General features: G+C 34.8%; 2 protein-coding genes across 2 annotated transcripts; both read right to left on the reverse strand.

Moving 5' to 3' along the window:
• Positions 1-1199: 1199 nt before the first annotated feature.
• On the reverse strand, positions 1200-3405 carry LOAG_06934 (hypothetical protein). Its single transcript, XM_003142468.2, has 7 exons — positions 3274-3405; positions 3073-3180; positions 2839-3003; positions 2422-2541; positions 2160-2276; positions 1705-1884; positions 1200-1459 (listed from the first exon to the last, which is right to left on the reverse strand). Exons 1-7 carry the CDS (start codon positions 3364-3366, stop codon positions 1361-1363), a joined length of 882 nt encoding a protein of 293 aa, XP_003142516.1. The 5' UTR covers positions 3367-3405; the 3' UTR covers positions 1200-1360.
• A 419-nt stretch (positions 3406-3824) lies between these two features.
• On the reverse strand, positions 3825-15451 carry LOAG_06935 (hypothetical protein). The gene is made up of 31 exons (XM_020447289.1): positions 15381-15451; positions 15123-15292; positions 14833-14980; positions 14417-14638; positions 14008-14140; positions 13677-13721; positions 13296-13359; positions 12904-13027; positions 12525-12689; positions 12277-12391; positions 11929-12081; positions 11693-11863; positions 11343-11447; positions 10774-10976; positions 10550-10668; positions 10227-10290; positions 9709-9864; positions 9355-9432; positions 8767-8962; positions 8528-8622; positions 8073-8205; positions 7551-7685; positions 7288-7452; positions 6802-6990; positions 6556-6689; positions 6293-6434; positions 5845-5930; positions 5651-5758; positions 5136-5237; positions 4717-4821; positions 3825-4532 (listed from the first exon to the last, which is right to left on the reverse strand). Exons 1-31 carry the CDS (start codon positions 15438-15440, stop codon positions 4380-4382), a joined length of 4038 nt encoding a protein of 1345 aa, XP_020302467.1. The 5' UTR covers positions 15441-15451; the 3' UTR covers positions 3825-4379.
• Positions 15452-16147: the final 696 nt, after the last annotated feature.

The following is a 16147-nucleotide window of genomic DNA, read 5'->3' on the forward strand; positions in this document are numbered from 1 at the left end:
AAAAAAAGAAAACAACCAATTACATTAAGAAATTTAAGGTTAAAAAAGCAACAAATCTAAATATTAGTTAAAAACGGAACCTAAAAGAAATCAAATATTTTATAAAATGCTTTTATTCGGTTATTTTAAATGAAATGATATATTAGTATTTGTTTATAAGTTAAGTACAAATTATGTGAAGTATTACGATTATAAATTGAACCGAAATCACGTAAAATATTTTCATGTAATTCCTCTTTAACCTCATACGTTTATGTCTCCGTAAAATTATAAGATAATTATAAAACGTTGAGATTACTTCATTACTTCAACATTTTCAATATATATTTTTTCTTGACGAAACTACCTATCCTATACATTGTTTATATGACAATGTTCAATAATTATCAAATTAATCTTTCTTATTTAAAACTATATTCTTCTATTGTTGTTACACCAAATAACAAACGGATATGATAATTTAAAAAGTCATTTCAAATGGATCAACAAGATAAATTGCAAAAATTCTTGACAAATTTTTTATATATATGAAGCAAATAATTGATTAATTATACCATGTAGGAAGAAGCAAAATTCTGTATATACTATTCTTAGAAATTTTAAAACTAATCACTTTTCCCTTTTAATAGATTTACAGTTTTATACTAACATCAATCACCAGCTATTCCCATCTCTAACATTGTGGAACTGAAATTGGTACCATAAGAAGTAGGAAGAAAATTTAGTTCCTCAAATATTCAACACAACAATCACTGCCATCATCCTTCACACTTATTTCGAAATTGGCTCAAAAAAGACTGTCCATTAAAATCTCTCAAACTGAAAACTGAAAATTTCAACTGAAACGTTACGTGAATAAATCTCTTTTCAAAGCGCACAACTTGAAAATTTTCAAACTCTAACAAATCTTATCTCTTTTATCTGACAATGTCCAGTTAACTTTTGTTTCCATATTCCTACCGATGGGTTCAATAAACAAGTTCCAAAATGAAGTCAATATGTGCGACAAAATTCTCTCATCTCGCATTCAAATATCACTTTTAATTGTAAAAAATTATTCACAAATTCCAAATACAGCAATATAGAAAACATAGAAATATCCAAAAATAATAGTAGCATAAAAATAATAATAATAGCATAAAAAATAATAATAGCCAATAAAAAACAAATCATCTGAAAATATAAATATTAAAAACTTACAAAAAGAATTACCAATTTTGAGTAAGAAATGGGTATGAAAAATAACTAATGTACACATATTAAAAACTTTCACGCGTCCTCATTACATATACAGTTGAACTAATTAGATAGATGACAGTAGAAAACAAAGTAAAAAAAAAGATAAAGATAACTACATTTGTCAAGTACAACATCGTATTGGGATTAGTTTTGTCATTTCTTCTTCCACAATTGGCAAGTAGTCATAAATAACATCTGGATCCAAGACATTGCTTCGTACCTAAATGTTGAATAATTAAAATGGAACAGCAAAACTCAACGAAGAAAACACCAAAAGAGAAAATGAATTACGGATAATTTAGTCATAAATTAATCTCATTCTCTCAGCACATACCTCTCTAAAACAGTTCTTGCTTCTTTTTAAAATGTAATCAAAAAGAAAAAAAAGATGTCAACAGAAAAAAAGCTCCTTAGTTTTTAAAATTTCGACTTTTTTCGAAATTGTTTCATTTGAAAAAAAAATACCAGCGGTGATGAATTGGCCAATTTCAGTTCACGACGTGTCCACTGTCTCAAAAATGTGTCTGAATCAAGCTCCTTATAAAGTCTCGTGTCACAAATGCGAACCAAAACACCATCGATTCGAAGATAAAAACGACAGAGAAGAAATAAACAGGTTGGCATGGCCCGCAAACGTATGCTCATCTGAAAGGTACAATATCATTTGTTTAAAACAATTAATAAATGGGAAACAAGACTTGTTCAGAACATGAAATTAATAAATGGCGAACAGAAATGCATTTCTGTTGATTCTTCAGATGATGCTGAAAATTCCGGCTAAAATCTTAAACAGAATATACTACTAATAATTTATATTCTCCATTATTTTAAAAACTATATTCTCCATTATTTTAAAGAGCAGAATTAAACAAAGATATATTTTCACTCTCCAGAAAAAAATAAAATTTTAGTTGGCGTACCTCGGAAGATCCGTGATCAGCTAATTCATCTTCATAAAGTGTCAGTTGTGAATAAAAACTAATCGGATCACGACGTTTCAGTGTTTCTATTGAAATCGTTTCCTTAGTTGATGCCACCTAAAACGAATTAGTGAGTACTTTTCACTTATTAAAACATCACTGGATTCCTTAAATTGACCTAAAAAATATGTTGGGAATTTTTTTGATCATTCGAGATGAAAAGTAGAAAAGTGATCGATTATAAGAATAAATGGGAAAATACCGTGTATCCTTCCACAGTTCCTTTGTAATTACTTGTGTAGGTCCAATCGAACGGTTGGCTGCTTCCTCGTAAACGATTCACATCACTTCTCGATCGCTGCCATTTCTTGCTCGGTCCAACCTTTTAATGGTAAGTTAGTTACACATCGTAAATTGGAAATTGTATTTTACATTAATTGTATTTTCAATACCTGTGATGTATATGCTCAGAATGTTAATTTTAATCTCTCCATTCATAACATCATCAGGTGGATAAAACAGAATGATTTGACAGTTAATAGCTTAGTCCAAATTCAAGAGAATCGTACGCGACACCATTTTGGATACACAGGACCAAGAGGAAAAGCAGTAAAGTAAGGTGAAATCTAATGGATGTGTAAATTCAAAAAGAAAATCAATATATCACAAATTACTTCACCTCCACGTCAGGATATGAAGTGACGTCAACGGATTTTAAGGCATCTAAGGCATTGAAACTGATTCGTATTTCTGGCTCATCCGGATATGTAATAACCACCGAATTATTCGGAAATATCATATCCGGTAAATGCGGTAGTTTTAACATATGAGTGTATTCGCAAACCTAAACTAAGAAAACGTCATTTTTTCTTTTTCGACGTTCGTCTATAAATGGCAATCAAAATAATACAACCTGACATTGTCCCCAGTAGTTATTCATTGTTTCCGGATGGTGGCACTGTGATGAAAGGATATGATCACGAGTAACAGCCACAGATATATCACCGAAAACGAATTCTTCCTGCAGTCAAATCATTCTTAGAACTTTATCCGCCGGACATCATCCGATTATCCGAGTGCACTTTTTTTTTCCCCCTCATATATTAAAACAAACCTTAACAACAGTGTTTTCCAATGCTTTGAGTAATTTATCAGCCACATTTGACCCACCACGTAAACGAATTCGTTGTCCATGCTTGATATCCATAATGCGAGTAATTGGGTAAAGTGTTAGATTCTACTGTAATGATCATATCTTAACAATTCAAAACAGGGATTTAACGTGCCCATTTACATATGAATTTAAATCATTCAAAACCCATATTACAAGTGCAAATTCACTACCCATTTTTGAAACTATATTGCAAGGTTGCACGAAAGTATTATATAATACACATGAGTCATTTAGTCCATAATTTTTTTCATGAGTCCATAATTTCGTAACTACTCAGATGGATTACCGTGATTCAAAAAATGTGATACGAGTGATGAACATTGAGATAACGCTCCTAATTCGGACTGCTTATTTCAGCATTGGATAATAAATATTCGAGGAGAACTTAATGATAAAATGTGATGATTGTAAAGGTGTAAATGTGAAGAGATGATTGTGCACTGGCAAGTAGCAGCTAATTGTAGAGGTATTTTAGATAATTTTTGTATTGTAACGATTGCTTTATTTATTTTTGTTTTCAGATTCTCATGTGCACATAGTGAAGTGGAAACTTTTTTCATCAAACAATCATTATCATGATCATCAAGCAAAAGAAGTGCTGGCTATGCGCATAAATGATGAGTAAGAAAGTATAACTGAGGCATTCCTCTCACGAAAGCATATGCATTGAATATAATCGATATATTTTTGAAGAAATAGCAATATCACCAATTATGGCAATTTGAGCTCAGTACAAAGAATGAGAAAGTATATCTGAGGCATGAAAAAGTATAACTGAGGCAAAAAAGACTCGATGATGATGAATGCATTTTCCCTATTTCTCACAATTTTCTGAACCCCATATCTGTTTCCTAAATATATCACTTCTTTTATTGCCTACATCCATCGATCATATTTCCTCCATTTCCTAGATAATATTTAAATTAAGGTGGACAAAAGAAAATATATAGATAGGAAGAATTTGTTGCAGGTGAACGAACTGGGTAAAACTACATGGAAATAGAAAAGTGATAAGTGCCTCCCCCCCTCTACCTCCACGCCAAATATCATTTCCACTGACTAGGAATCTCTTTTTTCAGGAATTTATTCAATTCGGGATATTTCTCAGGATCGAATTTCTCATCTTTCGCCACTCGCTGTCGTACCAAATCATCAAACTCATTCTGCAGCACATTTGTTTCTTCAGCCGGCGTGGGAATCTAAAATGTTCAGAGTATATCGGTAGCACTTCTATTCACTCATGTACGCCAACCGTTTTACATAAATTCTGAATCCGAAATCCGGCATCTCAGTATGATTTTGAATGAAGTTCTGTTTGATATCTAAAGCCGTGATTTGACTTCTATTAGAAAATTTAACTAATTTGAAAAAAAACCGACGTACATTTCCAGATGTAAAACCAGAACTGGACACAGCTTCTTCCAAAGATCTTTTGACGGCAGGAGACACCACACCATCGGAACAGCCTTCTGCAGTCACCTTCATTCCCTTTAAAAAAAATACAATGACTTTCCTTGACTAAAACGGATGTAATGTTTACATGGCTAATACTCTGGCTAGTTTTTCAGAAACGAGCTAACAATTTTGGTTAGTTTCTGACAAGGTCATGCATGCAGTTGGGAAATATTAGATTCTAAGTAAAAATCCTTGTATGAGACCATAAAGCTGAATCAGCTGCTGCTTTGTGCGTAGTAGTCTCAGTAATATCGAGAATAAGCCAAAGGGTCCTGTATATATTAAGAGAAAAAAACTGGATGATCCTGATAAACAAAAACATAACTACTGCTTGTAATATAATGCACCTTTCTCTTTGTTGAACAGCCACCTAAATAAGCATCGCTAAATGATTTTACATTTCTAGGTACCGAACGATTTTTATCATCCTGAATTACTGGTATCCAATCCTAAAAATATCGACATTCATTTTCCTTTTAATAAAAAAAAATGCGCAATCCAACACTTCTACTACAAGTCTGCATTCAACAGAAATTAATCGTACAAATAAATTTCATCTGACGTATCGGATAATAAAGAGTTTCCAACAGTAATTTATGAACAAAGAGCAAAGTTTGTTCATAAAAAAAAAAAAAAATTTTCTTTATTCTAGAGATTACCGTACAATCCTGCTGCAAATCAAGCCTTTTCAACAACTTGGAGCTTAAATTTCCTTAGCTCCATGACTATGTCCACTATGAAAAAGGATATCGTTCTTAGTCCAAGTACTTCAATAACAGATCGTAAGTAGATGCTTTAAGCTTGAAAAGTCTTCAATCCATGATTCCAGACTCATTATTATTCAAAAATAAAAAAGATAAACCTTTGGTAAAATAGACATCCAAGTACCACCTGCCACACTATCCTGCGCGTCTTGCATCTCTATGTCATTCAGTTTTTTACCTTTACCATCTTTTTCTTCTTTAACCGACTAAAATGATGATGTTATACAGCCTAAAAAATTATTTAGGCAGAAGATGCTTAAATTCCTATTATTTAAAAATTTGCTAAACTAGCCTCATCACATTTAGAAGCGGAATCCGACGACACACATCCGGTTTCACTGTTTGCAACAGAACTGCTCGATTCAACGGGTTGATCATCTGAGTTTTTGCATATTAATTTCAATTCTTCAAATATTATTCTTATTATACAAATCTAACCCTTAAAGGAATTGAGTTAAACATCCTACCAAGAATTTGAAGTATTAGTAATTGGGAATGTCGAAATACGATGGGTATACTTTCAAAAGCTTCAAGTTAGATCACTTGCTCCACCAATAAATCAATCCAAATTTCGAATGTCTAACTAGCGGACTGATGGAATGAAAAGTTGTGTTAGTTAATACCCACGTATTTGTTTCATGACATTAATGTGCAACCGTATTTATCACGTAGTGAGTTTCAGCCATGATCCGAAAACTCCCAGTGTACAATGCACTAAAAAAAAAATGGTGAAGAAGTACCTTCATTTGCAAGAACAATATCTTCCATCATGTCATGAACGGTGAAAGGAGTTTCGCGACGCAACAAAAGCCTTATGTGAGACATACTCACTTGTGCCATTGAAACTGATAGGTGGTGCTCGGAGATTCTTGTAGGTCTTTCCTAAATTATTTTGAAACTACGAACGAAATGAAGCAATAATGAAAACGGAATTTGCACGATCTGATAGTTTTGAATGATAATAACACTGAAGTAGAAATAATTTAAAATTTAAAGAAATAACCATGAAACGAAGCAGAAGGCTCTCATAGTCGTATGGTTGGCCCTTCATTGACAAGTTTGTCAAAAGAACAGCTCGATAAACATATGCTGTGAACATATCGACAATGGTTTTCGAATATTCTTCCGGCGTTAGATCTAATGATAAATTATTAACTTGTAAACGAAACAATGCTTCACAATTTCAACAAGGGTAATTCGCTAAGGTGGAAAGAAGTCATTAGATACAAAATAGTAAGCCAACAATTACCATCATCGGTACGCATCAAATGACGCAAGAATTCTTCCACAATCCGCTTTTCCAAGCGCAATAAACTAGCAACTAGATCTATTCGACCAACGCCATCAACATCCGCGTAACGATGAACATCGCTATATGCAAGAAAACGATCCAACTTCTCTTCCGCTAGTGCTACACGTTCAGCAGCATTTTTAAGATCTACAAAATCCAGCATCTCTCAAAGATAGAAAATGAACTAGTGGAACTCGACTCTGCTGTCTTAAAATTCGGGGTAAGACTAGGAACATAATATCCCAAAGTATCTAGGTCACGTACTGAGTAGAATAAATCATTATCCACTTAGCTACTGGAACCTAACTCATATTTAATTAAGATGTAGACAAATTTAACACAAAAGAATATGAAATAGCTATACTCGCTGAGCGGTCGCATCCCACCAACAACATATATTGTATCATTTTCAACAACAATGAAACAACTGATAACAAATCAAACCTTCATCGGATGGCCGGCAGTTATCATTGAATACATTTTGAATCAAAAAACGGCGCATTTGTTGCCGATTTTTGCTTAGAGAAGAAAAATTTCCATTCAGTATTTGGACAACTTCAGGAATTTGCAATATTTCGTACGCCAGTACCATAACCAAATTTACAAAGCCTGTAAAATTTAAATTTAACCAGTAAAGAGGAGCCAGAAGCGTCAATTTGTGGACATATGCAAAGAATGACGATAAAACACTACAAAAAAGATTGAACCTGTATCAAGGCGTGTAACTGGTTGCCCGATCTCACGCATCACTTGCGCAAGTGTTGTTGAACGCCCAGATTGCATCAAATCCGACAAAGTTCTTATCATTTCAATGATATTCAAATCATTTTCTGCTGCAGTATCTGCAAATAAAGGCGACTAGTGCATAAGATGAGAGATGGATAAAAATGTTACCAAGGATTGCCCAAACCCTAATGCTGAAGAAATTGGTTTCTTTCAGGACATCTACGTTAACCATTTCAATGCAATGCATCAGCGAGAATGGATAAGAAGAGCTTCATCGATTCAATAAAGCCTATTAGCATCATGGACAAGTTTCCGAAGAACTACGAAGTCTAAGGTACGTTTTAGATGTGCGACCACCAGAGGGCGCAATTCACTTAATAAGCAGACAATACTGGTGATTCTGGCAATGAGATTATTTTTAAATTACAATTCATAAAACTATTAAAACGGGCACCACATTACTCAACATATTACTTCTTTTATTCAATATTTTTAAGAATCACCATCACCAGCGACACTGGATGCTTGAGTTTCCGAAGAAGCACTTTCTTGGGTGGTATCAGTGCGGTCAACGTTTAGATCCTCTTCCATGTTCTCATCTCTCATTTGCACTTCCTGCGAAGGGTCAAAAGCTTCCTGCAAGATTCGCTATAATTTCTCAAATACTGTGTTATTCAAAAATCGATTCTCTATTAAGGTGAGCAGAACAATTTGAGACGCTAAACTTAACTACACATTTCAATAAGGTTCAATATTTTCAGTACACTGAGAAGTTTTTCCCTTTTTTAACCAACAACGAGTGAAGTTGTAGTGAAGTGGTTTCATCAAGAAAAAAAAATGAAGGTTGTACAGGTCTTAAATAAAAGGTCAATATCTATTGTTTGTTTGCTTAAATCGTTTCGCTCAAACTACAATGGAGAAAACCCTACTTTATACTGACAAAGCATAAAACGCTTACGATGTCCACAGCATCTAATTCAATTGAGCCTATTGGTGGAGCCGGCATTTCGAATCCGTGTAATGGTGTACTAATTACCGGTACCATGCCGTAATCTATAAAATGTAAAAATCAGCAAGCTTTCATTATAGAATGTAGGATTTATTGCAAAGTAGTCAAGTTAGCATCATTTTGTAACCTGAGATTATCAACATAAAAAAGTATAGTTATGCAATTAAAAATAATTTTCGATAACATACTGGAAATATCATATTCGCCCTGCGAAGCACTTAAACGAGAAGCAATATCAGCATCCGCATCAGCTAGATTTGCAATCGCTCGTCTCAACATCGCTGTCAGAACGTTTTTAAAATGTTCTGGGCGCTCAAAGAGTGCTTCTCCTCGTTGATTCACGGCAACATGGGCATCCGAATCGTGTAAGCCTCTGACTCGATCCTATAACAAAAGATGCCGGATGAAAATCAATACTGAATTTGTAAATGGCAGCCTTTGCACATGCAGAAAAAAAGACTGACGTATGACGGAAGTTTCTCCAGTTTTCAAACACTTTCGGAAAACTGCAGTTGAACTACAGCTACTTTCTTAAGTATCTTTGGTAATTCCTAAATAAAGGTCGTGTCATGTGACTAACCTGAGCATTGCTCTACCTATCACTTCGGGTCAAGAAAAAAAAAAAAACTTACCTCCTTGACAAATCCCATAGAGTACTAAATATGATACCTCAAATTATGACACTGTCCATCAAGTGAAAGCACTAACGGTCCAGTAGTTTCGGAATCCTAAATATCCCAAAACCTACAGTAGTACAGTACATTGTAAAAACTAACCCAACGATGTATTAAAGCTTCTACATCAGCAACTTCCGATGACTGAGGATCGAGACTTTCTTTATATCTTAATGTTGCCTGAAATATGAAAAATAATTTATTCATTTTTTATTAAGACCGTAATGTTTCATTTCATGCCTACAAAGATCCAGAGATTCTCTATTTCCCTAATGATGAACCATTTTGGAGACAATGATAATATCATGTCAGCGAAACTTAATCAGTGACAATTACCATTTTTGAAAAAACCTAAATAGTTAATCAAAACTGATTTTTGAATGGACGAGGTAAAAGCATCGACTGGTCTAACAGTTTATCAGAATGTAGAATCGCTTAATCGGTCATGAATATTACCTGATACAGATCACCTATAAGTGTTTCATAAGCTGCCGAATTGTGAATATTTGCCCGAGGATTACATAAATTGCTTTGACAGTTCAAATGTGGGTCATTCGTATAAATTGTTGAGTCACTTGGGTAATGAGGCCCAATAAACATATCATTTGGATACTAAAAAAAAAAGACACTCATCGAGTAATTTTTAAGTTTTCCTTACTCATTTAAGTTTAACTCATCCAAGTTTCACTTCTTATCATTTTTTTTCCGTAACCATTTGATTATTTCTCATTAGATTACATTTTAAAACCAACAAATTCATCTCAAGCTAATTATGAGCGAAATACAAGCTTTTTTTCAAATAACCGTGGTCAGCAAAATTCAGCACGGAATTATAAGAGCTCTACACATCGGATTACAGCCTAGAAAGGATCACCAGATGGGTAGTCTAACGGTCCTGCCGTTTATCACGCAGAATTTGATTCAAATTTAAAAATTTGTTTTGTAAAAGAGAAAAGGTTATAAAATAAACATACATCTACAGCTCCTTCTCTGTCTCCTCGATTGGTGTAAGTTCGTCGTGCCCACATAATATTACTTCTTAAAATAAAAGCATATCAAAGTTTACTTCGGACAAATATACAAATCCACATTATTTGCAAAATGGATAAGAATATTAGATAGGTACAAACTCCGAGTAAAATCTATTGCCTTCATGAAATTTAAACCAACGAAGTTAGCAGCTGTCAGACCATACAACTGCACACAATACATAACGAAAACGAGACCAAAATTTTCGGGATACCTCCAAAAAATTCTTTCGAAACCAAAATAAATATCCTACACTTTTGAAAGCTACCTGCTTCTTCCCATAGACGGTATAATTCGCGGCATCCCGTTGACCTGTACATGTACACCATTTTCACCCACCGCAGCCGTCGCAGCTTGCATTGCAGCATCAAGGGCACGACGAGCTGCCTAAACCATAACGCAATAAAATAAAACATGCTTAACAAGATGATAGATACCACCAGTTTCAATTTTTTCAAGTAAAGTAACGCTGTTAAGAAATGTCATAGTTACCTCAGCATTTGCAGGTCCATTTGTACGCACGATCACCTGACCAACAATTCCTGGACCATGAAATGTAGGAGCTGAAGGAGCTAAGAATGGACGTGCCGGTGCCTGCATTTGATTCGGCTGTCCAGAGTGCTGACGACTATGAAAACTGATCACAGGATGTCGTCGATGACCAGCATTTGCACCAGGTTGTGTACTGGATGCTGCTGTAACAACACATTTCAGCATTTTGCAAATATTCTAATTTATAATGAAAATGCACTTTTTGTAAAAGTTTCTTTGCAAACTGTGCTGCTTGTAGCGATTACAAAAAGCAAATTAAAAAAAAAAACGATTACAAAAAAGCACTTGAATACTCAGTAACATCATAGAAAAACATCACTAATTAGCTCTAACCGACACCATTAATTCAAATTACACTGCTGATTTTTTAAAAACAATAAATCCGTGGTTAAAAATTGGAAAGGAAAAAAGCACTTCCTTTTCAAAGTTTGAAATGATTTCAGATAACAGGACGCAATTAAACGAAGAAAGAAAAAATATGACAACTAATAATGATGTATGTTGTTTACCGGTTTGAGCAGATTGCACGGACGCAATATTCCCGAAAGCACCCGGCAGTATACTCCGAATAAAACTCTGGATACCGCCACGAACAGCATTATTCATTGCTCCACCTACATTTGAGGAAAAAACGAAATTAGTGTTAAGAAAAAATAAAAACTGATGAAAAACAGTGATCAAATGTACAAGTGCGCATGCAATCTTGAAATATACTGAATAGAAAAAGAAAAACATCTTCAACACAGAAATATACGGAAAAACTATATTCCTACGCAGTCAGTAGGAAGTTAAGGAGTAAAAACAAAAGAAAGACAGAGAAAATAAGTAGTCCGACTTTTTCTAAGGCTGTAAAACTTACCAAACTGTGCTTGATTTCCCGCAGAATCAGCGGAAGCAGATTGGCCACTAGGATTCTCTCCATCTGTTTGAGTAGCATTTAAACTGAATGTTGCAGGCGTTTCCATACGCACCCCAGGGTGTGCACCACCAGGTGCCACATGTAGTCGAGCGCTTTGCACATGAAGTGAACCTGAGATGGCAACTCATTATTTTCTGTCCACTACATAGCAAAGGACAAAAAAAATATCAGCTCACCTGAGGAAGATACAAATGGCATACGACTTCCTGCAGCACTAATATCTGGAACTGTGATAACTGTTGGCGCTCGAACTGTTGGATTTAAAATGGGGTATGTTCGTAATGGACCACCTCTCATGGATTGAGATAAACGGAAAGCTCGTGAATGACCTGTATTTTGAACTATGTAACATAAAAAGTAAAATGTTACTTATGTCAGTTTACCAGTTAATAGCAAATCCAATATTTGAGCTTCACCTTTTATTCAAATTAAATAGGATTTCATTTCATCACCGCAGCTCCTTTCTCCTTTAACCAAGTACTTACAGCGCTTACAAAAATTAAAGCAAGTTGAGAGTTTATTACCCATGTGATGAATATGACCGATGTTACCATCAGCAGGCTGTTGACCTCCTTCAGAGGCTGAACTATCTCGAGAATCCCGTTCATTTTGTGCCGCAAATACTAGAGTAAGAATAACCTGCAAATTAATACTTTTGTTTATACAAATAACAAATGGCTTGAAAAAAGAATAATTCTTGCATTTTTTGGTTACATTCCACTGACATCAAGAGTTGCTTAAATGCCTGAGTAATCATAATGCATTTTTTTACCTCAGTAGTTGGCTCTTCACGATGTTCCGGAGAGCTTGGTTCTAGAGGTGAGTCGGGATCCGAGAAATCGACGAAAATATCGGAGATTGAATGGTATGCATGCGAAAGACGGTGCAGGACACGCCGGAAATTTTCTTCAAAACATAATGCGATACATCTGGCGCGCTAAAAAATATACGTAAAACAGAACACTGCTTACATGTTTTCGAACATAAAAGTACTTAGAAATTCTCATGAAAATGGATGGGAAGAATTCTTTTTTCAGGACTGGTTGCAATTACATGTGCTAAGAAAAAGGGATAAGAAAAAGTTCCACACACTGAAGCGCGCAGTAAGTTTAAATTATAGTCCAGGATCAAAAAGTGAGTGTAAAACATACATTATTTGGCATACTGCCCCGCTTATGAATCATATCCTGATAACGCTTTAGATGGCAGTTTGCCAGATTTTGTACGCTCAATATTTTTCGAAGTAATTCCGTATAATTCTCTGCTGTAGCGTTTCTACAAATTCTTTAATGAAAATTACATAAAAACATCCAACAGGTATTCTAAGATAAAAAAAGAGAAAAACAGCTAAGACCAAAGCAACTAATAGCAACCACAGAAGTAGCGCAGTACCACGCATGTTGCGCACGTTCGTATGATTTAAAATAAGATATGGATATTACAAAGAGGCTAGTATAGTTTCTTTTTTCTGGTAATCTAAATCAAAAGCAAATGTTAGTCAAAAGTTCTGATACACTTGGACCTCAAGTTAATCAAAACAAACCTTAAAACCAAAACGTGGTGTTGTGGATTATTGTCCGAATCCGAACTTGTTGTCTGAGATTCATCTAAAAAACCTGCAGTCAAGAGAACAGTGAACAGTGAAAAAAGACAACCAAGTAGAATAATGAAATATATAAATCGCATAATCATAATCCACGATCATGCGAAATGCCTGTTCATTCAGTGCCGCGCGAAAACCGATAGGAAAGCATATGGAAACTGAGTGAAGTCAAGCAGGGATTCTTTAGAACAAGTGTAAAATGGTAAGTGCCAAATATACCATTCAAAACAGCAATTAGCTGAATTATCAGTAACTGATTCATTTTCTTTTGAAATTTTTACTGTTTTTAACAAGTTCCTTCATAACAGCGAAAAAAATTACCTCCGTCATTTTTCCGTCCTGTACCATCAGCGTTACTTGACAAATCTGCAAAATATTCAAGTATGGATAAGAAATAACTATTTTTAGCAACAGTTTCAGACAAAATCTAAAACTTCAAACTGCTTAAAGGAGTTAATTACGCAGCAAATTATCGGATAGCTGATAGTAAAACAGTCAAGCCGAACAATTCTGTGCCTATCAATTCTAACAATACAACGGCAATAATTCATTGCGAAGCTGGCTTATTCATCATCCATCAGGTAATAATATATTTATATCCATTTTTCCCCCAATCACAAGAAATTCGGCCTAATTTTCAAACAATAATTACCTGCACGATGAATATGGAGCACTTCCTCTAATTCCAAAACTGTTTCACCAAATTTAGTGCGCTCGAAATCACTTCTTAAAGGAGGCATAACTCGCTCATAACCATCAACCATCATTGATGAAAATGGCTCCTTCTAGAATGTTTGTTTTTTTTGTTTAAAAATTCTGTTAAAACACACTTATTTTCCTACATTTGAGAAATATAGCGAAGGTTTAAGGATTTCGATAAAATCACTAGGAAGACCTCCATTATCGATTCAGAATGTGTTTCTATCCGTGGTAGCACTCAAATATGGATCGTATATGACTAACTCCGACAAAATCTCACAAAAGTGTATAAAGAATCCTATTACATCTATCGCCTGAATAGACCAGCTGTGTAACAATTTTTTTGTAGTATAAATTATTACCTCAAGAAGTTGTAAAGTACGCTCGCTCCGGTTTAATCCATCGGAGATAAAATTAATTCGACTGAGTGCTCCTGTATTAACATAACGTAAAGTAGCACCTCGAATATGTACTCGCACTGTCAAGTCACCAGTTCGCGGCGTGTTTTCCTGCGTTTCCACATCAACCGAAGTGCGATCAGAGACAGCTCCTAACACATTTGAAAGTGCCTCCCTTACTAACTCCTACAAGTACATAACAGTTGAATATAATCACACGCACACAACAATTGAATATAATCATATTAATTATGCAACTAGGTATAACCATAGTGATCATAAAATCGGGTACAGTCATACTGATGAAGGTCGACCATATGACTCGCCCAGGTCAAAATTATTTCTATTTTGGAAATTATCAAAATCCCCCAAAAACTCACCGTAGTGTTACCCGCATCCTGAAATACGGCATTGCGTATGATGATCATTTCACCATTTATCACGTTAACTCGCGTGTTTTCAATATGATCATCACTGCCATCATGTCCGAGATCAGAGTGTTGGGAATTCAATCCAGGTGGAGGACCACTGCAAAAAGAAGTGCTTCGGTAACTTCACCTACCAAATATACGCAGCAACAGGAAGTATAATACATTTGCAATGTCACTCTTTCATGCTTAACAAAGATAATGCCTAAATTAGGGTAGGAGGGAAATAAGAGAAAAGTTACGCATCGGCTGGACGCTCCACCATGTGAAGAGTTAAGCCGTCTGCAATACCATAGTCCTTCAGAAGCCGGTCATTATTCAAAAGTGGATGTCCTTGAAAAATCAATCGTTGCCTCGATTCCAAAACACCCATCTTCTCTTCTATTACTTTCCGCAAAACACCAAGACTTGCCTTAAATCCAATAAAGATTTTCACGACCAAAATAAAATTCCAAAAATGAAAATCCAGACATATACTGCAGGAATGAATAGTAACTTACATCGTCAGCAATGTCCAGTTCTTCATCTTTTCGATCCAACGTCTTCACTCTGATTCTCATGACTGAAATTTAAGTTTGCTTCATGATGGAGAAAGAAAAGACAAATGAAGTGAAAAATATACGTGTGGGATGTACGTACTATCTACGTGCCTTTATTCATGCAGTTTACATTATTAGCAATAAAAAAAAAAAACGGTATCGCATGAATGGTACGTTTTTTGAACAAAATCACGCAACTCTAGTACAGATAACTCCTGGACTACCCCGTTTTTTTCTTCGTAAAAAAGTGCAAAACGATTTTATGCTTAAACGGGAATTCATGCAAAAAATTTGAACTTTAAATTCATCAGAAATTTAAGAAAAATTTCGCGCAACTGTTAATCATCATCAAAATTATGGGCAGATAAAGAGTATGGCAACTATCATACAACTTAGGTGAAGTATGCCAAACAACCAGTCCAGAAGAGATATGCTAGAGAACGATCAACCTGGATGAAGTGGTTAATACCCTCGAATCTTCCATACACCGCACCCCCATCTGAAATATCACAGTAATGAGCAAGCTAAACCAACCGCTCAAAAGCTGAATTGAAAAATGTTCTGAGAAATTTTTAGGAAAAATCAATTTAAAAAGGATTTACTCCAAACTACAACTGATGATTATAAATTTGCATATTTTTAATCAATAATATATATTTAAATTTGCATAATTTAAATGCTATCATCTTCGCTCCTATCCACCATCTCCGTTTTCATATCTCATGGTC

This window comes from Loa loa (assembly GCF_000183805.2).
Source record: "Loa loa unplaced genomic scaffold supercont3.568, whole genome shotgun sequence".
NCBI classification, from domain to species: Eukaryota; Metazoa; Nematoda; class Chromadorea; order Rhabditida; family Onchocercidae; genus Loa; species Loa loa.

What these genes read in the sequence shown, in the direction of transcription:
- LOAG_06934 (XM_003142468.2), bottom strand. Translation starts at nt 3,366, where the DNA reads ATGGATATCAAGCATGGACAACGAATTCGTTTACGTGGTGGGTCAAAT. An exon ending in GAACTGTGGAAGGATACACG is followed by an intron (nt 2,277 to 2,421) that starts GTATTTTCCCAT and finishes AATTCGTTTTAG; the next exon opens with GTGGCATCAACTAAGGAAAC. An exon ending in TGGCCAATTCATCACCGCTG is followed by an intron (nt 1,460 to 1,704) that starts GTATTTTTTTTT and finishes TTCAACATTTAG; the next exon opens with GTACGAAGCAATGTCTTGGA.
- LOAG_06935 (XM_020447289.1), bottom strand. Translation starts at nt 15,440, where the DNA reads ATGAGAATCAGAGTGAAGACGTTGGATCGAAAAGATGAAGAACTGGAC. An exon ending in GCCATTTGTATCTTCCTCAG is followed by an intron (nt 11,864 to 11,928) that starts GTGAGCTGATAT and finishes TTGCCATCTCAG; the next exon opens with GTTCACTTCATGTGCAAAGC. An exon ending in AAGCTTTAATACATCGTTGG is followed by an intron (nt 8,963 to 9,354) that starts GTTAGTTTTTAC and finishes CTTTTGTTATAG; the next exon opens with GATCGAGTCAGAGGCTTACA.